A 15,512-nucleotide genomic window follows, 5' to 3' on the forward strand; every position below is an offset into this window, starting at 1 on the left:
ACGTCGCGGGAGAGACATGGCTGCAACAATGTGGCGGACAGGGATGGATATAACAATAATGACTACGGCACGGGGGAAATCACGGCGATGAGGGAGGAAGAGGGCAACGCAGCAGAACAAAGGGAAGAAATGGCTGGGGATCTCACGGGGCAGCCGGAGGGGCAAGCGTCTGGTGGTCAAATCTCAGAGGAGACGTCGGCGGAGGACGTGCTGCAGTACTGCCGCGAGATGATTCTTCGCCGTCACATCACTCCACCTCCGCAGTGGCGACGCATGCGCGTTGATCTGCCAGCTTCCATCGCCGAGTTGCGTCTTACGCCCTCCGCACCGGAGCAGATTCAAATCACACCGCCCATCACCCCGTCGCCCTGCGTTGTCTTGCAGCTCGACAACAGCGTGCCGGAGGGGATGACAACTAAGGAGTACGCCAGGAGCCTCGTAAAATACGTCATGGACCTTCTCGCCTACCAGCGGGCCTCGACCGCCATCACATCACTGCGGTTCGTTAAGATTGGTACAGAATTATCGCAGCTTGTTTTGACATTTGGTCGCGATGTACAGCTGGCATCGTTGGTGCTCGGAGAATTTGCGAAGGTCGGTCTCCGCGCCGGTTTTGGTGCTCCAGTCAAAGAACACGTCCCAAATGCGACATTCCGTGTGACGGATTATTACATGACGCTACATGATGGCACAGGTATCAATACAGAAGATATTACCACACTGTTGGGGTCAAAACGGTCGCCGCAGGACATCGTTGTATTGGCGGGATATGAGCCCGGCGTATTTTACGCGGCGATGCGGCGTCCAGAGGCGGTGTACGCTTGGTTATGGAACCCCTTCTGCTCCTTTGTGGTGCAGCGGACACTCTTTGAACAATGCGGGGTGCTTGTGACGATGGCAGACTGCCCGCATGAGTTTGCTGGTCGTAGTAGGGCCACGTTTGCTTCGCAGCAGCAGCAAACGGGGAGAGGCCGACGCGAATTGGAGGGCGATGATCACAACAACAATGACGACGACATGGCTGACAGTGGCGTCGAGGAAGACGACGACGAGAACGACGATGACGATGTCAATGACAACTTCAAAAAGAACGGTGAGAATGACGATGACGCGTTTGTTGACGGTTTTGGAAGGGGAGGACGAGCAGCAAAGAATGACGCACCGGCGTGGAGCCGCAATGCAAAGGAGGAGATTGATATCTTTGAGGGAGTTGAGAAGCAAACAACTCGACAAGCAGCATTTCCGGGCTTTGTTGATGACGACATCACAGAACTTCTTCATCAATTGAATGCAGAAAAGCATCAACAACAACAACAACAATCACAAAAACAAAAACAAGAAGAGGAAGTAGAAGGGCTACAACAGCAACCTGCGATGTACGCAGGCACGGCCCCGCCGGTTGTGTCGTATGATCATTCGGTTGATGGAATGATGGCGTCTATGCCTTATACCCAAGCACCTGCTATGCAGCAACAAATTCAATCGCAGTATGCGTACTACGGCGGTGGTCCACTTTTGCCTCCATGGCAAAAACAACATCAGCAGCAACCGCAATTGTTAGGGAAGACGGTGCCATCAATGTATGGTACGACGCCACCGTCCAATGACATTCACGTGCCGCCACGCGAGCAGAATGTAAATTATCCTAAACTTGTGGATGAAGATAACATCAATAATACTTTTTCCGATACTGGGAACGAAGAAGATATGGAGTCAACGTCAAGGATGGCACAGGCACAACAACAACAACAACAAGGGCAGCAGCAACAGCAACAGCAACCAAGACCAATGTATTGGATTCCAGGGGGAGGAAGCATTCCTGTTGTTGGTAATGGTGGTATTCTGTACCCTGTGTCATCACCCTCTCCATATCTTACGCATCCCTTCTTCCCATCAATACAGTTGCCATTGCAACCGAACCCAATTCATGACAAGATGAATGCTATGCCTTCTATTCTTGGGCAGCCTGTGTACAGCACCCCCTACAATAGTGTTGGTGTTAGAGTTGGAATTCAAAACAACACAAATCAACATTCCAATGTAGGTATTCTTGCCCGTCCTCCTGCAACAAATGCACCGCTACCAATACCACGTGTTATGACGGTCGAGAGGGCGCAAGAGTTGGCTAGCAGAGTTGTGGAGCTAGCGCGAATCGTATTTACGACATCATCATCATCATCGTCACCAGCAGCAGCAGCAGTAGTAGGAGGAGGAGGAGGAGGAGAGGAAACAGCAGTAACATTGCCATCAACGGATAAAATGACGGAATTAGACGCAACCGTATCGATAACTTCACCGGAAAACGAGATGAGTTCCACTTCCGAGGCATTGTTTCCACAGGTGCCATGTACCGCCACTGTGCCCCGCATGAGTGCCGAAATGGAGGATCTCATGTCATGTATTCGGGAGGAGTATGTGCAACTCAAGGAGGTGATTGAGAACTCATCACCTGAAATGCAGGAAAGCCATCGCCGCATTGTATCCGCCCTTCTCACTCATCGATCACATCTGCTGGAAATCAGTGAGGCGACGGATTGGAACCCTCAAGAGGAGAGTAACATGGATGAGGAAAGGACAAGGAGTCTGCAGCTGCCAGCTCTTCTTCCGTATTTGTTGGCAACTACGGAAGGAACAGAACTCGTGTCCGCTATAGCGTCAAATGACACGGAGCAACTTCTACCACTCCTGACACGATATGTGCTACCGTTTTTATTGGATGTCACGGTCGTGCGGTCTGTCGTCACAGTGGCGTTACGTGCGGAGCCTACAGCAGAGAATCCGCTTGTGAAACGTATTTTACGTCACTGGGAGGCATTGGCCAACTGGTTGCATGAATACATTAATTGCCAGGCAGCTGCTGCGGAGGTGCGTGCAGAAGGAGAAATTGAACATGCTTCAGTAACCCTGCCGCCATCGAAATCCACAACAAAGTCAAACGTAGTACGACGACTCACATCGCATGTAGGGAATACAATGGACATGCTTTTAGCGGCCATGTCGGCTGAGCAGCGCACTTCCACCAAGGCGTATCTTGACACGACAAAAGCACTTGATACATTTGTAAAGTCCTTGCAAACGGTGGAGCAACGGGAGTCCGTGCAGGATATAGAAGTAGAAGGGGAAAAACAAAGAACCGCCGTTGTCTCTCACAAGTTTATGACCACACTCTGGAGTGCTGAAGGTGCTATTCACCGTTCTTTAATGCGCCTTTACCTCAATGCTAACCTTTTGGACGGTACGAAGTTGGTAGATCTTTTATTTGCCCCACAATCTTCCTTGACACGGGATCAATATTACTTTGTCCTTGTGGCCTTTTCCAAGAGCCTTGTTAGTCAGGTGCTGAGCGAGGAGACGGCGCGTGCATGTGGTGCATTCTTACGTTTAATGGAACAGAAGTTTCTTAACGTGGAACCCTCTACCACGGAGGACAACGTCAGTGGTGGTGGTGGTGGTGGCAAAAACAACAGCAGCAGTAGCAGCAGCACACATGTATTGACAGAGAAGGACGCCGTACACCTTGTCGATACTGCGCTGCGGGCCATTGCTTCGGCAGAAGTGTATTCTTATCTGCGTGATGCGTACTTTACAGAGCCCCCGCCGATGAGACGATACGAAAAGGTGGAGACGAGGCTAGCGCGACCAACGCTGCCGGTCAGTTCATTCTCAGCGCCTCCTGGACCACAGCAACATTCTTACCAACAACAACAACAACAACAACAACAACAACAGGGGGCGGATGGACAAAATGTCTCCTCAACGAGCGGTTGGCAAGCGGAGTGGACGGCCGCAATGCGTAACTACCCGCAGCTTGGTGACCCGTTTACACCGCTGCCGACAGGATGGACAAGTGCACTGAGTCGTTCTTATGGGCATTATTACTTCAAGAATGCAAAGGGTACCGCGACATACAAGCATCCGACAGATGCGGCCGAATTCATGGCAACTCCTCAGGCTTTTCTGCAGGAACACGGTGTAACCATTACCCTTGCTGATGTTCTTGCGTACGCAAATAGTAAAGGCAGTAGTAAGAATGATAATGCTAATAACTCTAAGAAAACTGATGAGGAGGAGGAGGAGGGAGAGGGAGAGGTGGGAGTTGCGGCGCCATCAGGAGAAACGGCAACAAAAACCCACGTTTTTGATAATGCTGTAAACATCACAGAGGAACAGGCGGAAAATTGGTTTGCGGATCAGCGAATGCGCGTGGAGGCGCTTGACATGGCAACTCTGGCACTCTTAAAGGTTAAGTACCGTGTCGGTGGAGGTGCGGGAAGAAGCGGTGGGCACAGCCGGGGCAGGTCTAGTCGGCATCGACGTGACAGTAGCGAGAGTCATCGTCACCACAGTCATTATCATAACCATCATCATCAAACCCGTAAACGTGCACGCGGGAGTCCATTGAATACGCTTGAATTGCAACGCAAGCTTGTCAAAATGAGCAGTTACCCACCACGCGGCCACCCGTTTCTTCCGCTTCCGCGTGGATGGACATGTAACCTCAGCTCTTCCAATGGGCTTTACTACTTTCGGCCGCCGCGGGGAAACCCTGTTTATCAGCATCCGGTTACCCGACGCGAGTACCGCGCCTCGCCGCAAGCATTTGTCTTGCACCATGGCATTTACGCCAATGCGATCGCGGTTGAGGCACAAAAATCCGTAGAGGAGGTTGAGGGATGGTTGGCGGATCAACGACAGCGCGACGAAGTGTTGGATGCGGCGGTAGTTCTCATGGTTCCGATTGAATATGCCTTGTGCCCGGATTACGATGAAGATGACGCCCAGGCTGAGAGTGATCATCATCATCACAAACATCAGAAGCAGCAGCAGGAAGGGGAGCGACAGGAGTATGATGAAGAGGAAAAGCAACAGCAGCAGCAGCAGGAAGACGAGCACGATGGAAGTAACAGTCATCGTAGTGCCACCTCTCACAACCCCACGATCAATTAGCGCTAAAATTTGCTTTTCTGTCATTTATGCATGTGCGTAGGGCATTCAAGAGGATGTTGTCGTTGTTGTTCTTGTTCTTGTCTGTTCTCCCGCCTTTATAGAGAATGAAGGAAGAACGGCAAACAAACACACATATATAAATAGATTTTAAGAAACGAAAAGAGAGTGTGTGTTTCAGCGTCTGTGGCTTTTTGTGTGCTGCAATAAAAGAGGAGCAAAGAAATACAAATATATTTATATATTTATATTAAAGGAGTAAATTTATGTTTACCTTTTTCGGCATCTTTTTTTTTTGTTTTTTTTTTTTTTTCCCGCAGCAATCATTTGTTTTTGTTGCTGTTTGTAGTTCTTAATGTTCCCATTATTTACCCCCCTTTCGTTGTTGTTGTTGTTTTTTCTTTGCTTTTCGTGGGACTTCTATTCTTCTCCATCCCCATCATGTCTTTTCCCAGCGTCTTCCACATAACTCTTGTTCAACAGTAGAGGAAGCATCGACCGTGAGGGGGTGGGTAATTGAACGGTGTGTCTTTATCCGTCTTTATTTGCTTGTGCGTGTGTGTGTGTGTGTGTGTGTGTGTGTGTGTGTGTGTGCTTGTGAGGCTCATAACCCTCGTTTGTGGAGGGGGAGGGGGAAACAAACGGTGGAGGAGTTAAATAATATATATATATATATATATATTAGGCCGCCTGAGGTCGAGGGACACGTTTGTATTTGAGAAATGCCATCTGCAACCGAATCACTTCGCTGGGTCAAGTACGACGATGTCTACTACGCCTCGCTGATTGTGCCGGACCACGACGCACCGATGCCCGTGGAAAGTGGACATGTGTTTGTGTACTTTCTTGGCACTGAAAGCGGTGCCGTTGTGCCGATTGGCGACACGTCTCCGTACGACCCGCATGACACGTCACGGACAAGTCATCCTGCTGCCGCGGCGGGTGTTCTTGTGGCACAACAAATCATTGCGGGGGCAGAAGCAGCAGCTCAAGAAGAACTATCAAAAGGAGGTGGAGAGGAGACAGGGGGTGGCAGGAGGAAGGCGAAGGAGAGAGAGATTCCAAAGAAGAAGGAAAAGAGTGGTAAAACGAAGCATCATCGCAAAGAAGATTTAAATGCCTTGAGGAGAAGGGCAGCAGAGGAAGAAGAAGAAGAAATGGAAGCGGAAGTGGAAGAGGCAGAAGAAGACAGGGTGTTGGAGAAAACGTTATCCATGCTTAATAAAAGGAGTAGAAGGAATCAAAAGGAGAGGGATCAGGAGGAGGAAGAGAATGCCTTGTTGCGGATTGATGCTTATAGGGGTAGTAAGAAGTCTCATGTTACTGTTGAAGATGAGGAGCAAGATCAAGAACAAGAAGAAGAAGATAGCAAGAGAAGTAACAAAGAAGTGAGCAACGAGGAAGTTGAGCAGAGAAATCGTTGGGATGATATGGCGGAAGATCTTAATCTCACCATGCAATCCAGTGTTGGTGGTGGCAGAGGCACTCATACCAGGAGTACTAGCAAACGACATGCAGATGCTTACCCGGTTTCTTTGGATAGCGGTTCCATTGTGGTGCCTTTCCTTGCGGAGATACGTCATTATTACCGCGCGGTACTTCAAGAGGCAGTGGAGAGTGATCGTATTGTGAATCTACAGGAAGCAGAACTTGTTCGTATGATAGAAAGTGCGTTGCTTCAACGGCGTGGCGAATTGATTTACGTCCAGCAGATGTTACAGGACGTAGAGGCGGAGTATCATACGGTGGCTGGTGGGGACCCAAGCTATGCCTCGGACAGGGACACCGCACTGCTCGAGGAAGCGGAGGCCCTTCGCAGCCAATTGGCTCAACTCAAGTCTTCTTTTGATATTGAAGACATGATTAAGAAACATCTCCATCTTCGGGATAAACTGCCAGAGCGGCGAGAACGCAAACGCCCTGGCGTTGCTGCTGCTGGCAACTCTACCTTCGCCGACGCATCCCTTGCATTTGTTTTAGATGTGCAGGCCTCCACCGCCATGCCGCGTGAGCTGACGCAACAGTTGGCACATCGTTACCGTGAGCAGCGTGTGCGCCGTGAGCGGCTCCTTGCCTCGCAGCATGGAATTGGAAAGATTGGATTTTCCGCGCCAGTGACTCGTGTAATGGAGAAGTGGCGGCAGTCGCGTGAGTTGATGGTGCTTGACCCGCGTCGGGAGAGTCAACCCGTTTCTCGCCGCTACTCTGAGAGCCTCGCAAAGGTGGAGCGACATGCCATAAAGTGTCTTTCAGCCGCAAAAGGATCGTCAAATCAGCTGTTCTCTCTGTACCTGTTGCAACAAGGACAAAGACAACCACAACGCGCCTCGAGGAACCTTTACAACTTTCATGAGTTTCACGAAGATGAGGAGGAAGAGGCGAGGCAGCGTCAGACGACAGCCATGTATCAAGTAAGCAGCAGTCATCCGTACACACCATTTGCTGGTATGCAGAATGACACGGATGATATTGCGCATGATACGTTCCAGGCCCCACTTATTTCACCGTTACGAACGAGTTTTGATCCACGTGCGACCTTCGCAGTGGATTTGGGAGAGATCCGGCAGGGGAACACGCTTGCAGAGCAGCTAGCGATGCAGAGCATGCAGTATAGCCACAGCATTTGTCTCCCATCTCAGGAATCGGTGTGGGAAAACAGTGAGGTTTACGAAGGTGCGCAGCGAAGACGCACCGGGCGACCGATGAGCCGTGCTGGATCCATGTCTCGGGCGTCATCACGGGCCTCTTCCGTTGCACGCGAGCATACTGACGCCACTTTCAAAAAGAATAGCACCCACCGTAATAATAATAATAATAGTAACAATAATAATGTGAAAAACAGAAATGAGCGACACTCACGGAATGATTGGCGGGCCTCAGCCAAGCGTGCAATTCTTGAGCAGCTCACATTGTACTTGCGAGGAATCCGTGGAAAGCCCACCGTGCTCAACAAGGATCAATTTCAGTTTGTCGCGAAGAAGCTCCTAGAAAGAGCAGTAAGAATTGAGTCCGAACGTACTGGCATTTCCATGTCGCTTCAAGCAAATAACGCGAATGCTCCTTTTACGAAGGACATTGAGGCCCGCTTGCGCAAGTCAGTGGATAATTACGTCGTGCGCCACTTTGTCACCACCCGCACTCCTGAGCCACAAAAGAGGAACCGGGGTGCTGATATAGGAACGGCATCCATGGATCAGTGGGTGACATCTACTCGTGATATGACAAGGAAACAAGAGGATGGCGATGAGACGCGATCTCTCATGGGCGCATATCCGCATTCCCACAACTCACCGGTATACGATGAATGGTGATTGTGCCGGGTATATGTATACCGCTTCTTTTTGTTGTTGTTATTGTTGTTGTTTTGGTAATGAAACGCCCAAATGCCCAATCACATCGCACATTTATGTCTGTTCTCCCAGGGAGAACTTTGCGGATTGAAGCAGCTGCTATCAATGAATTAGATGCACGGTAAAAAGGCAAGGATGGGAAAAGGAAAAAAAAAAGTGCGTGTAATTAATGCAAGCAGAAAATAGAAACACGCAGCGTACTAAGATGAAGGGAAATGGGGGGGGGGAGGGAGGAGGAGGAATGTTTGCGATATGTTTTGAATTATAACCTTCTCCTTACATCCCTCATCTTTTTTTTTCATTATTATTATTATTATTATTATTATGTTTTACGCTTTATTATGACGTTATTGGACTTTATTGTCAACAGTATTATAATTGCTCATATTATTTCCTTACCACTGCAGCTGATGGGAGCATTGAAGTGCGGGAAGTGGCGTCTTCTATCGTTGTTGTTGCTGTTGTTGTTGTTGTTTTATCTGTTTTGTCTCTCTCTCTCTCTCTCTCTCTCTGTGTGTGTGTGTGTTGTTTCCATGCGTCATGATGTGTTAGGAGTCGGGTGGATGATTTCCTGCGCAGCCATTCAAAAACTAGAGCGTTACGGCCAACTTGGCCAGAAGCGCCGAAGCGTCGACGACTTTGTGCAGTCATCGCTCAAGGATCCCAAGCGTGGCAATGTGTACGCCCTGACGCACATGCCGACGTGGAGAAGCTGCTTGGCAGCCCTGACACCGGACGACATGCTGAAGATGCAGCCTGCTGTTGTCGATAACGACGATGAAGATGATGATGATGAAGGGCAATTGCACAACGTGGGCGGTGGTAAAGAGGCGACAGTGGCAGCACCGGCCCCTGTGATTGTAATCAGTGACTCCCTGCTGTACGCCATAAGTTTTGCCACGGCGCTTGTGGCACATCACTTGGACGAGCAGCGATACGTGGAAAGAAAGGAGAAGGAGGAGGAAAAAAAGGCACAGAAGAATAAAATTAGGAGGGGAGACAATCCCGCGGTGTTGGTTGGAAAAGTCTTTCTCTCTCGGCTGGAAGAAGCGGAGGAGCTGCTTGCGGTGCTTCAGGCTGTCGCGGAGGCGTGTGGCCGTCACGCCCATCATCGCAACGAGGGCTCGCCAGTTGTCACGCAGGCGTTGGCGCATCTTCTTTCGACAGCCGCTGACACCGTCTTGATCGCCACCATCCTGCGGCAGACGGACATAAATAACGAAGAGGCTGAAGAGAGACGAAGGATTGGACTCTGTCGCCATGCCACCGCATTGGTGGCGGTAGCTGCGACGCAACTTCGCACGGCTCGGGCGCGAAATCCCTTAAATACGCTTCATGACGTCCGCCCATGTCCAACACTTCTTCAGCAGTTTCTCGCAAAGTCAAAAGGCATTTCCTCAACGGCGACGAGGACGATGAAAAGCAAAGACACTGGTATTGTCGGTGTGCAAAGTGAAATAGAGAAAGAAGACATGGACGCCATTGTTATTTTAACTTTAGTTGCGTGGGCCGCTGTAGCGCCGCATGGGGGTTTAATTGCCCGGCTTGCGCCCTTTACGCTCTTTCAGAAACTTAGTCTGGTGGATGCCATAGTAGCGGAATCACCGGCGTCGTGCTGTTGCGTCGAGGTGTCACGCTACCGACGCACGTTGGCCTCTTTGGTTTCCAGCACGGCGTGTAATCGAGCAACACGTTTGGTCGTGTATTTTCGCGGGGACGATATAAAACTTATGCAAAACAACGTACGCGACAATGCGGAGTATGCACTTCACACGCATGTGACGACACCACCCGCAGAAGAGGCGACACTCCGCTCTGTGGCGCAACTGCCGGAAGGACAACAGCAACACGCGGCTTTTCTTCTTGTCCAGTGGATGGCGAGCATTCCTTTCTTTTACCACAGTTTCTGCGCAGAACAAAGCTGGACCGCCTTTGCCCAAGAGCAGCGGCGCATGGTGTTATTGAAGGAAAGTCAGGCACGACGAGAACGAAGGAACCAACGGCGTTATAACAAGAACTTTGGTAATAACCCTTCTTTTTCCCCCGTGTCTGCCTCCAGCCGCGGTAGCAGCATCACGACCAATGATGATAATACGTCTAATACTAATACTAATAATAATAATAATAGCAATCATGATGGTATCGTTCAAAAGAACATTAGTCGTAGTGATGGGAACGAGGGTACTGTTGAAAAAGAATATGATGTTGATGATGAGGACGAACGAAAGTCTCTAATCTCGAATCAAAGTGCACTTTCGCTGGCGAGCCGGGCAAGTATGATTTCAACCATGTCCAGATCATCCATGACGTCATACCGTGCGTTTCTTTCCGTCATTGAAGCAGCCCGCAGCGATGGCAATCACATGGAGAACGCATTGCATGTTCACCAGTCCGAGGACGGTAACACGAACCTGCCACTTATCCTTCTGGAGGAAGTCACACTTGCGCTACAAAGATTTATGGGTACTGCCAGTGATTCTAGCGTTGCCGCCATGTTTGATCGCTTTTCTCTTCAGATATTGGCGTGGCGCACGATTGGCGAGTTGTACACGTTCATTCAGAGCACCATAACTACTGCGGCGCCTTCATCATCCTTAGCATTTTCTAATAACATGACGGCAAGTATCCGTCCTATGACGGTTGCAATGGATGAGATACCTGCTGTGTTTCACTTTGGTCAAGACATTCGCTACAACAGAGGCCTTGGCTACGAAGTACTTGGGCTACTTTTTGCCAAGGTTGTATTGCCACAACTGCTCACCACATGCGGTGGGCCTCCAGTAGCACAACGACGCATGGAGCCGGCCATTACGTATTGCCTCTCCGCTTACGAGATTATTGCACCGCAAGTTATTGATCAGAATGTATCAGCGATTCTGCGCATTGCGGCTCGTGTGGCGATGGATGTGTCATCACAGGAGAATAAAAGTGAAATCCGCACTGCTTCCACTACTCTTGCCCCAATGAGCACAACAAATACGACCACCATTCTCCATGAATTCCTCATCAGTCTTGTGACTCGGCTGGGGAAGAGCAACCAGATTCCAATGCTGTTGGATGCCATTGTTTCTCATGTTAAAAAGGAGGGAAACACGATTCAATCTGCGGACATGCACGGAGATGATGCCATGGTGGCAGGGTTGCATGAAATATTTTCCCACCCACGTGTGAGGGCAGCTCTTGTACAGGCGTGTGGTATTTCACTTGATCCAGAGGAGTTGCTCATACATCTTCTACAATACGTCTCGCGCTGGGCTTCGGAGGAGAATGAGGATGAAGAGGCTGCCGATGCGGAAGCGAACTCGGGAAAAGAGCCATCAAAGGTCAATACAACATCAACCACATTGTCACACTTGTTACCGCAGGAAGTTCTCTTCATTCTGGATATTGTGGCAACTGTGGCGGAGGGTATTATTGCCACCTCTGTCACCGCTGTTACCCTTTTGGAGCGCGCCGCGGAATTGGAACTTACCCTCTCCACGTTTCTGGTAAACCGCCTCCACAGGACATTTTTTTCTGATAAAATGGAAGAGGAAAAAGAGTATGGTAGGTCGCGGAATGAAAACAAGGGAAATGCAGTATTGAAAGTCTCATCTCCTTTTGCGGGTGGGGAGGAAATTGTGCGTCCCAAGATGCAGCGCCGTCTTGTGTTGTACACACTTCATGCCATTTATCAAGCGCGTGAATTAATTTTTGGTTGTCTTCAGGACCTTGGCATTCAGAACGTGGAGGCCTATCTACAGATGATGGAAGAGACCATGTGGCAAGTGCAAAAAAATATCGGGGCCCTTGTTGGCCCCCTCTCTATTGACGATCTCGATGCGGCAATGAGTCTCTCTACACAGATGCGTCATGCGCCGTATGTACATCGCGCCACTTTATTGCCGCAGTTTGTACTGCAGCGCCTCACTCTTGCGCGGTCTGTTTCAGTGGCTTTAAACGTTGCAGTGAAGCCCTTAACAGAGGCTAGACGACTAACGACCTTTGTGTTATGTCACATGCGCCTTGCCAGCGAGGGTGGCTACTTGCCTGAGGGAGAAACGACGCGCGCCTTGGAACTTGCTGATCGAATTACGGAAGAGGAATGGAAATGTATTGTGGAGTTTGGTCGCCCCAAACGCGTTTGTCACGCGCTTGTATGGCTTTTGCGGACCACGTTTGCTGTTTCTCCCACCGCATGGCGTTCTGTCTCTTGGCTTACACGTTGTCTCAACACTTGTGCCGGATTTCTCCTGGAAGCACTGTGTGAGGTCATCATGGGTGTGAATGACGACGAGGTCCGTGCCTGTTTCTATCGACATGTCAAGAGGGACAGCAACGTAGAGGATGATGATGGAAAGGGAGAAGAAATGTTGTTGCAGCTCTGTCTTGCCTTGGAAGATGTCTTGCGCCGCCTCGGTCATATTCCCCAATGGCCTTCACTTCTGCAACGCGCCGTCCATTGGTTGCTGCTTATTCAAAGGGAAAGAGAGGTGCTTCAGGATGCTAAAGAGGAAGAGGAAAAAATGAATAAAAAGAAAAAGAAACGAATGAGAACATTTCTACTGGAGAGTCGAGTCCTACAGTTGGTTGCGGATTTTCTGTTGTGTGAGGAAGGTGTTCCGTCGCTTTTTCGTCGTATCCTCTTGCGACCTGAAGAATCCCATTCATTGCAGCGTGCTGGGCGTAAGAATGGCAGAGAGAAGTACACCGTAATAAATGAGGCCTTTGTGCGGGCAATTAGGGTGCCATTTGTCCCATCCGCCGCCATCCTACATACGGATGTTGGCGCCCCGGACAACAGGAACGTCCGGGTGGATAATGATAGTGACATTGAGGATGAAGAAACTGAAGGTGAAACGATGGCGAAGCGAACCGCTTCTGTGTGCAACATACTTGTTCGTCAAATATTTTCCAGAGAGCTTGCCATCTTGCTGGTCCATTACAGCGAAAGAGGTGAGATGGCGCACTGTGGAGCGACGATCTTGCGACAAGTTTACACAATAGCGCTGAGTGCGTGCTGCGGGGAAAAGGCCGCAACGGACTCCCCGTCACAAGCACACAACTTTCTATTGGCTGTCGTGGACGAGATGTACCGTCTCTGCTGTGAGGATGACAACTTTTCTGCGTTGTCTTTGTTTTTGAAAACCATGAATAATAACCCGGTTGCGTTTGCCAGCGCAATCCCAAAGGGGACGCCAGCGGAAGTACACAGGCGGAAGCGTCAACGTCATGAAACAAGGGCAGAATCCTCTTTGGAGGCAACAAACGACTTAGCGACGCTGGCCCCAGACAATAATGAGGATCACGAGGAAGAGGAGCATGAGGGAGAAGTAACGAAGAAGAATCATAATAACCATCATGACTGTGGAGAAACGAGGCCTCTTCACGAGATCGCGGTGCGGTGGATGGATCTCCTTGGTGAACTATTTTTGCGGGTATTAAAGAGCATCAAGATAGAGACGAAGGAACATCTATTGCATTGCTTCACGGCTCTTTGCATCTCTCTCAAGCGTGTTCGTGGCTATGCAGTGATGCCTCAGGGTTCTGGGAAGCGGCCGCATCAGCGCCAAGAAAAAGAAGGGCATTTTGATCGGTGTCTTGGCACCAGTCTCGCGTTTGCAGCAATGGCATCCCCCCGTGCTTCAGGTGCTATCGAGGAGTTACGTCAACTCTTTGCCCCGAATGATGAGAAAATGCGTCGGAACAGCCTTGTCACACTTGTGCGGCTGCTAAGTTCAGGGAAGGAGTCCGCACTGCAAGCCTTGTGGGTTTTGTTTTTGTTACACGATGGACGACAGCGCCGCGTAGCCGTGGGGGAAGAAAATGGTATCACGAAGGACTATGGTTGTTGGCTTGCTGCAGTGATCAGCAACTTTGACCCACAGCAAGATTACAGTACCAGTGAGACGGCCATGAGTGAGTTACTTGCGGCAACGGAGTCCTGGGCGACGGGAGCGCGGCGGGGAAATCACAGTTTCTCATTTGTTGCAATGCAGCATGACGCGGTGTATCGCACCGACGCAGCGACACGATGGTTGTTGGATCAACTGCGTGTGGTGCCCTCTATTCTTCATGCCTTCCCCACTGACAGCGCCCCCGTGCTGCTGCAGGAGTACATGCACACCCTCTTACATGAGGCGATATCGACTTCTTCTTTTTCCTTCTTCTACGCCGCAGCCTGTCCGTCCTCGTCAACACCCACTGCCTTCATCTCTCAGTGCTTGAGTCGACATGAGAAATTGCTTCGGGCTGCCTGCAAGGCGTTGCATCAATTAAGCGCCGTCCCACACATGCGGTTTAGCGCGTGGCGCGGGGATGTGAAGCGGCTGCTTGTGGTGAGCGGCTCACGTGTTTTACTTAACAGCGCTGCAAAGGCATTGTGGTGTCAGGTGTTAGAACTCTGTGCCCTGCCGCTACCGGCGCTTCATGACGACGATATGTTCATTGATCATGAGCTGAACTTTATTCATGCTCTCTTAGCCAAGTCGAGTGGTACGCGTTATTTGGAGGAGGAGATGCTCCTTCGAGTATTACGCCTCCTTACACGAACACTTCTTCCTCTCGGTGTTTTGTGGCGACGGCCCCATCTGCTACCGGCGTTGATGTCTGCGCTTCTCACGCGATTTCTTGAAAGTGTCTCACGTGGACACTCCGGCCAAATCTTGTTTAATCAACTGTCATCCTTCTTCTTTCAGCTTGTGAGGGACGCAAACCACGGCAGCAAAGACAGTAACCAAAGCGGCGGCCACGTATCACCGTCTGTGAAGATGCTTTGCCTTGCCTCGATCACATCATGTCTCTTCCGTCAGTCTGTAGCGTACATTGACGTTTTCACGACGCACAGCAGTGATCTTGACTTTCTTGCCGTGGACTTTTTGAAGGCATTGCAGCGTATTCACCTACCGCCTCGTCAAACCCCGTCTGTTCCGCAGCAACAATGCCCTGTGTGGTCGGACGCGACACTGTGCGATCTCAGCTACGCTTGCGTTGGCCACGATGACGCTCAGAGTCTCCTGCGGCAGGCAGCTGAACGTGTGGAAGAGGAGGAGGGCAACGGAGATCGCCAGATCTTTATGATACCAAACTGAAAGTGAAATAAGAAGGAGCAGAGTGGGTATGCGCCCACGTATTTGTTTTTCTTTGTGCCGCAAAAAAAAAAAAAAAAAAAAAAAAAATGAATCAAAGAAAAAAAAATAAATAAATAATAAAAATGGACGTAATTGACTATTTTTAAGG

At 50.0% G+C, this 15,512-nt stretch overlaps 3 protein-coding genes across 3 annotated transcripts, besides 22 other annotated features; all 3 read left to right on the top strand.

Moving 5' to 3' along the window:
* Tc00.1047053511661.10 (hypothetical protein, conserved) lies at positions 1-4,947 on the top strand (the record flags this gene model as incomplete). Its single annotated transcript, XM_809172.1, has 1 exon — positions 1-4,947. A coding segment is annotated over one exon (4,947 nt), but the record flags the coding sequence as incomplete, so codon positions are not given.
* Positions 1-8,450: a sequence feature (heterozygous, non-Esmeraldo-like haplotype).
* Positions 985-1,111: a microsatellite.
* Positions 1,303-1,338: a microsatellite.
* Positions 1,737-1,780: a microsatellite.
* Positions 2,205-2,224: a microsatellite.
* Positions 3,697-3,728: a microsatellite.
* Positions 4,332-4,370: a microsatellite.
* Positions 4,808-4,881: a microsatellite.
* Positions 5,174-5,199: a sequence feature (AT_rich).
* Positions 5,232-5,257: a microsatellite.
* Positions 5,495-5,538: a microsatellite.
* Positions 5,605-5,626: a microsatellite.
* Positions 5,667-8,255, top strand: Tc00.1047053511661.20 (hypothetical protein, conserved; the record flags this gene model as incomplete). Its single annotated transcript, XM_809173.1, has 1 exon — positions 5,667-8,255. One exon carries the CDS (start codon positions 5,667-5,669, stop codon positions 8,253-8,255), a length of 2,589 nt encoding a protein of 862 aa, XP_814266.1.
* Positions 6,083-6,133: a sequence feature (GA-rich).
* Positions 7,745-7,775: a microsatellite.
* Positions 8,286-8,308: a microsatellite.
* Positions 8,451-8,852: a sequence feature (areas merged during assembly that could not be assigned to a particular haplotype. This can correspond to areas where the two haplotypes were merged or to regions with more than two copies in the genome that were merged during assembly.).
* Positions 8,595-8,620: a microsatellite.
* Positions 8,743-8,769: a microsatellite.
* Positions 8,782-8,806: a microsatellite.
* Positions 8,853-15,512: part of a sequence feature (heterozygous, non-Esmeraldo-like haplotype) that runs on past the window's edge.
* Positions 8,858-15,364, top strand: Tc00.1047053511661.30 (hypothetical protein, conserved; the record flags this gene model as incomplete). The annotated part of the gene is made up of 1 exon (XM_809174.1): positions 8,858-15,364. One exon carries the CDS (start codon positions 8,858-8,860, stop codon positions 15,362-15,364), a length of 6,507 nt encoding a protein of 2,168 aa, XP_814267.1.
* Positions 10,393-10,426: a microsatellite.
* Positions 15,426-15,487: a microsatellite.

The sequence above is a fragment of the Trypanosoma cruzi genome, genomic scaffold (genome assembly GCF_000209065.1).
Source record: "Trypanosoma cruzi strain CL Brener 1047053517151 genomic scaffold, whole genome shotgun sequence".
Classification (NCBI taxonomy): Eukaryota; Euglenozoa; class Kinetoplastea; order Trypanosomatida; family Trypanosomatidae; genus Trypanosoma; species Trypanosoma cruzi.